Source organism: Fomitiporia mediterranea (assembly GCF_000271605.1).
Source record: "Fomitiporia mediterranea MF3/22 unplaced genomic scaffold FOMMEscaffold_8, whole genome shotgun sequence".
NCBI classification, from domain to species: domain Eukaryota; kingdom Fungi; phylum Basidiomycota; class Agaricomycetes; order Hymenochaetales; family Hymenochaetaceae; genus Fomitiporia; species Fomitiporia mediterranea.
Window position 1 is genome coordinate 3,129,212 of NW_006760393.1, and position 6,000 is coordinate 3,135,211.

A 6,000-nucleotide genomic window follows, 5' to 3' on the forward strand; every position below is an offset into this window, starting at 1 on the left:
GGATCGTTTGAATGCCTAAGCATTCAATGACCGTATATACTATGTGAAACATCTTTCGAAGTCTCCCCCTCCATCACTTCTAGCGTATCCTTGGCTGGTGACAAATGCAGCTAAAGTACAGACTCCGTCACTGTCAGCACCACAAAACTCCAAGGTTTGTAATGCATCGTTAACAAGCATACGAACAGATACCTCTCCGGAGCAATCCAGACGTTCAGTGACTAGGCGCGCAGAGAATGGTGTGAGTTGGGAAGTTATCCACGTGCGCTGAGGATTGGGCTGCGTTGGATCGAGGTTAGACTTCTGGCGAAACAACCCAAGAGCACTGTATATGGCAATCATTTCGTTGTCATGCGAGAAGTCGGCGTACATCGTACGGTTCAAAGGGAATGTGGAAGGGTCGGAATCTAGTGTACGATTCGTTTGAGTGTTGTCGCGCACAGGGGATTCCATTAGACGAGCAATGAGCTCATTTATGTATCCAACTCCTTGCACTGGACCGAGATCTTGTCCGTACCTACATAAAGGAAAATGCGTAAATTGCCTGTGAAGCCTGATGCGTGGGGGGATACTTACCCTGTCCCATAGAATTTGTCTAAATCGCTAAGGTATTCGAATCCATCAAAATCCGTCTGGTCGAAGAGATTGCAGAACGGACTAGGCCTCTCATTGGCGACAGTATCAAAGGCGCAGAGCGATATCAGGTTTGAAGCATCTGCATCTGTCAGGTTTGCTCCAGGTGCAGCATCGTTCAAACGAGCTGCGATTGAGGTAGCGTAGATTGCCTGCCATATATTTGTCTGATTATCCGAGCTTCCAGCATTCGGACACATGCTATCGTCAAGCGTGTCGTTAAGCTAGGACACCGTTTGTTAGGAAAATGAAAATATAACATAACATAACACACCGATTCTGGAAGGATTAAATCTAATGAAGGAGTTATGGTTCCTCCACTGGCATGAGCGAACCCTGTCCAATATTGATAATCTATCAAATTGATGGGCAGTTGGGCAACGAGACAAAAACGCACCTGTTGTCCAATTCGTTGAGGAGTCGACCACTCTAGTCGAACCAGATGCTCTAACAAATGGAACACTAGAATTAACAAGGTCCTTGTATCGTACGTAATCCATCTGCCCAGAATCAAATGATCTGAATATATATTAGACCCACTAACAATCCAATGTGCAGGGCACCTACTGAGCTGCGCCGAACGGGACCAGGTTGTCTGAGCCTAAATCGTATGTATAGTTTCGGAGAAACTCAAGCCTTTGGTCTTTGAACGACGGCGAGGATTGAATCTTCTTCAGCGCGGATAGTATCCTCTCGGTAGAACCCGATGTGGGAAAGCGTGCGCCATGCCTTTGAATCTGAGATGCCGATCTATCAGAATTTTACACAGCTAGCCTAGAAAATAAGGGAGCGGTACAATGTTGACTTGGGTTATTCTACAGTGTTTTGGTGGTGCTTTGTATTCAGCAGTAGAGAAGTACGGTGTGTATGCACCCCAAGAATGTTGAATGTTCTCCGGAATGTCAAGCGGAGGTGTAATTGGTGCCGTTTCAGTGGGCATAGCTCCTGGAATGCTGGCAAGACTATAGAGAGCCAATAGAAAGACACTGAGACTACCCATGACTAGAATCCAAACCGTGATCCTACAAGTGGACCTTCTAGTAGGTGTTTTTGCTAGAGAAGGGGATCCAACAGGCAATAATTCATCATCTTCCGATCTTAATCTTTTATACAGATTTCGGGAGAATATGTTCCGAAAAGAATCACGAATAATATGCCCTGGGAACAACTGTTGCCACTGCGGCATTAGCGGAGTTGGGAGCAACGTGTGCGAGCTTCCAAGCCTCGGCTCTTTCTCGATGAGACAATGACGCTCATGCATTGGAACCCCTGGTTGAACACATACACTGGTATCTAAGATCATGGTTGACTAAGAAGGAATGAATGTATGCATTGAACTTGATAGCATAACTTACAATGATACAATCCGAAAGTTCTACGAGTTTCTTCTCAGTATAGAGATGTTAGTATAGCACTAGCACCAAAGAACGAGTGGAGGTGGGTTGAGTATGGGTAAGAGGAGAGGTTGCAATCATATTTATTTTATATGAACGACGGCGAGTTCAAGCTGTGGCGACTGTTCGCTGCATGAGGGACACACGTGCGTTTCAGCACGTGATGTTACGTCGATCCTTTCGGACTCATTCCTGACATGATTCTGTGATGCTGGCAACCTGAAAGGAGCTCAATGATGCTTGCAAGGATTGCCCAACCCTAGGTCTTGGTTCCTTTTCCGCCTACACACTACAAGTACATGGAACTATTACTCACGCTCTTTCATCTTCTCTTGTTTGATTTCTTTTTTCCATCTCAAACTCCTTTTCAAACTAGTCCAGGCGATCTTGACTCTCCAGAATCTGTCATGGATGACTGGCTATTTCCTACAAACTTTACGTACACATCAGCATGGACTACATCTTCTCTCGTTAACAAGCCTTCCGTTAAACACATCGACTTGTCGAATGAAGAATTAGGGGTACATCGGATAAGTACAAGGACCCCTCCATGCGAAGTCGTGTCAGCCCCGAATGTCTCTACAGACAGACCGCAGAAAGCCTGGAGAGCCGTATATCCTGAGGGCAGTATCAACCCAAAGGGGGCAATACCTGGAGGCTTTGGTTTTTATCTCAGTGGACCGAGTGACTTTAAGGATAGGCTTCCTGAGGCAAAGGAAGTGATTTTTGGGTATTCGGTACTGTTTCAGGAAGACTGGGAATGGGTAAAAGGCGGCAAATTACCCGGCGCATGTCAGTTGCATCAATTTTCAGTTTTTAAATTATTAATACTGAGTAATATCAGTTGGAGGTGAAGGACGAAGTGCATATTCTTGCACTGGAGGTCGGAAAGAAGGCCGTGATTCTTGCTTCAATTTACGACTCATGTGGAGGTTAGATTAGAAAGTGCAACTGACCCATAATTAGATCTGACATGTCCATTATTTTTTGACAGAGGTGAAGCTGCCGGAGAACTCTATGCTTACCTACCGTTATACGACGAAAATACTTCTCGGCTTCTAGAGATCCCTCCCAAGTCGTTTCGGAATCCTGACTATGGCTTCTCCGTCGGGAGGGGCGCTTTTACATTCAAAGCAGGGAATTGGACTACAATAACGGAGCGTGTAAAGCTAAACGACATTGGTGTTGCGAACGGTCAGTCTGAGGCCCCCAATTTAGTTTGCGTTTTGTAATTGATGAAATTCGTCCATGACTCAGGCGAGATTGAGATTCGTATAAATGGAAATTCCTCCATACTCGCAACCGGTTTGATCCTTAGGACGACTGAAGAATCAGCTATTCAGGGGATGCACTTTGAGACTTTCTTTGGTGGTATGTGTTCAGTCATGAACAGTGGAACTAATGAAGCTGATTGATACATCCAGGACATACCTTAGATTGGGCTTCACCAAAGGATCAATACGCGTGGTTCGCTGATATCTCCGGGGCGATTATTGTGTGAACTTTACCAAACCTTGCATGGGACATCTTTTTAGCTGGTTCAGGAACGGAGAATATATCAACTGACGTCGGATTTGTCAACTTTGCGACAATTACAACCAATTGCGCGGCTTAATTCACCTGCAACTACACAATCTCCATGCTGTAAGATTTTAAGGAAACAGCACTGAGGGCTGAAAAATCATCTGGCTCTGGCACTACTGGCCCATAACGTCGAGGTTGCCTTGCACCACTGCAGGTGCTGTTGGAAGATGACGAGGCGCGGGAGGGGGTGAAGGCTTGGCAACGCAAAGAGGTAGAACTATTATGAGCTCGGTTCGAGCGCAAAACAACACACCGAACTTGCAATGTCTTCCATCGTACACCTTCATGCACCCTCACCTCTGTTATTGCAGCTCGCTTTGCAATTGAATTCTTACTGTACAACCTGATCCCTTTGCGTATCATGCCGTATCCCGCCGCTCAATGCAACCTACATACTCGTATATGTACGCTCGCATTGCTCCAGCCGCCCTTTGAACTGTCCAAGTACCTGCTCTGGCAGACGCATACGAACCTCATTCCTGCCTTCTGCCGTCAAAAATCGTGCAAAATCAATTATTGTTGTCTTTCCAGTCGCAAAGATTGTCCAAGTCGGGAAGGATGGGGTCGCTGATATACTTCCTTGTGCTCGCATTCGTGACTCTCACAGGCAGAGTAGTCGCATCTACTCACAATGCGCGAAAGAGGAAGGTGGAGCGCGGACCTGAGAAGGTTGAACTACAGGTCTTTGACGAGAAGGCCGAAATTCGCGAGGCACTAGGAGGGGCAACGAGTCCGAGCTTGCCAATGTTCCGCATTCGACGGACACTCTTCCCGTCTGGCGCTTGCAGTACCCTTGAAGGTACCTTGAAGGAGAAACAGGAAGCTCTCCTTACGGAGCGAAGCAATTTAAAGAAGACTCTCAGAATCATAATTCCTGGTGGCGAGGTGTGTAATTTCCGAGGCATCTCAACATTCGAGTATAACGTTCAGTTATATGCTTTCGGAGGATAGGCGTTGAGAAGGCGTCCGCGAGTTTCGGAGATCCCACCTTCTTTCAATTTCTACGCGGAGCAACGACAGAGGGGACAAGACGCCACATCCATCTCAACGCTCGCCACATCCATTAATGTACCTAAAGTTTATACTGCATTAGCTACGGAAAAATCGCCTCCTATTCATACGGAAGCGACAACAAGAAAGGCATCACCTTGGTCTTATGAATCGGACGCCTCTAGTATGGTATTGTCAAATGGGGTCGACAATGACCGGATTGACGCACACTCACATGGTATTTCACGTGTTGGAATACTGAAGATCGAACGGATGGATAAACAATTTCGCGTTGCAAAGAGTTTCATCGGCGACTGATGAGACAATGGTCCGGTTGTCAACCTTGTTTGACCTAGTTAGTGGTGGTTTTACTTTCTTGTTGATTTGTCATGGACTACACCAGCTTCGGGACATTCATCCTCATTCTGCAACATTTACTTCATGTGGATATCTTGATTTCGTTCTTTTGGTTTTTCATAGAGTCTCGATGTAGTGGTTGTTTTCCACTTGACCAAATTTATGATTTTGTACGTTTCGTTCATCGACTCGACGACTGATCGTAGAAGTCTGTACAAATTGAGGAAGTCCGGACCGAACAGAGAAGAAAGACTGCCACTTTCTGAAACATTTCTCTCAAATTTACTTACATAGTACCGCAAATGCATTAAAATTCATCGAAAGGAAACGTTGAAGGGTACATTTGCCTCTAGATGACCCGGCCGAGCCTGTGCTAGGGACTGGCGCGACATCCGCCACCGTTATCCGCACCACCTATCCGCGGATGAATTTTCCCACGGTTACCGCAGTATCCGCGGTTGAGTCACTTGAGTGCTTAGCCTAGCCGATAAAAAAATTCACGTTGTTTTAATTACCTAAGTGTGACATTAGTCACAGTTGTGATGTATCACGAGCGATTGCATAAGAAACAACAGTTGATTTCTACTTGTCTAAGTTAGTCCCGCAAATTTCCGGCTGTTTTTTGTGGATACGCAGAAACTGCGGTATCCGTGGGAATTTCATCCGCGGATAAGTTATCCGTGGAAATGCTTATCCGCGGTGCGGTTTCGCGGATAGACCCATCCGCACCAGTCCCTAGCCTGTGCTAGGGACTGCAGTGGAAACCGTCACCAAAAACCGCAATCCGCAACCGCGGATAGGTTATCCGCGGTTGAAATTCTCACGGTAACCGCAGTAACCGCGGTTACACTGCCAACGTTCGACTCCATACACTACTTTTTTTGTTTTTTGTTTTTTCCTCTTTGTTTTTCAACACAAAACACTATTTTTTTTACAAGAAGCAAATATTTGTATTGAATACAAACTATGGACAGGGTATATACAGAAATGTACATGAATATTAAGAGTACAGCTCTGTTACTCTAGCTTCAGTAGTATGAAC

At 45.8% G+C, this 6,000-nt stretch overlaps 3 protein-coding genes across 3 annotated transcripts; 1 reads left to right on the forward strand and 2 right to left on the reverse strand.

The window, feature by feature from the left end:
- Window positions 1–39: 39 nt before the first annotated feature.
- On the reverse strand, window positions 40–1,573 carry FOMMEDRAFT_89891 (phosphoglycerate mutase-like protein; the record flags this gene model as incomplete). The annotated part of the gene is made up of 6 exons (XM_007268951.1): window positions 40–517; window positions 577–857; window positions 908–969; window positions 1,031–1,152; window positions 1,201–1,370; window positions 1,430–1,573. 6 exons carry the CDS (start codon window positions 1,571–1,573, stop codon window positions 40–42), a joined length of 1,257 nt encoding a protein of 418 aa, XP_007269013.1.
- Window positions 1,574–2,259: 686 nt separating this feature from the next.
- Window positions 2,260–5,030, forward strand: FOMMEDRAFT_22090 (uncharacterized protein). The gene is made up of 5 exons (XM_007268952.1): window positions 2,260–2,819; window positions 2,872–2,959; window positions 3,022–3,221; window positions 3,285–3,398; window positions 3,452–5,030. The coding sequence occupies exons 1-5, from the start codon at window positions 2,435–2,437 to the stop codon at window positions 3,526–3,528; spliced, it is 864 nt and encodes a 287-aa protein (XP_007269014.1). The 5' UTR covers window positions 2,260–2,434; the 3' UTR covers window positions 3,529–5,030.
- A 523-nt stretch (window positions 5,031–5,553) lies between these two features.
- FOMMEDRAFT_158894 (uncharacterized protein) lies at window positions 5,554–5,827 on the reverse strand (the record flags this gene model as incomplete). The annotated part of the gene is made up of 2 exons (XM_007268953.1): window positions 5,554–5,703; window positions 5,783–5,827. 2 exons carry the CDS (start codon window positions 5,825–5,827, stop codon window positions 5,554–5,556), a joined length of 195 nt encoding a protein of 64 aa, XP_007269015.1.
- Between the last annotated feature and the right edge of the window lie 173 nt (window positions 5,828–6,000).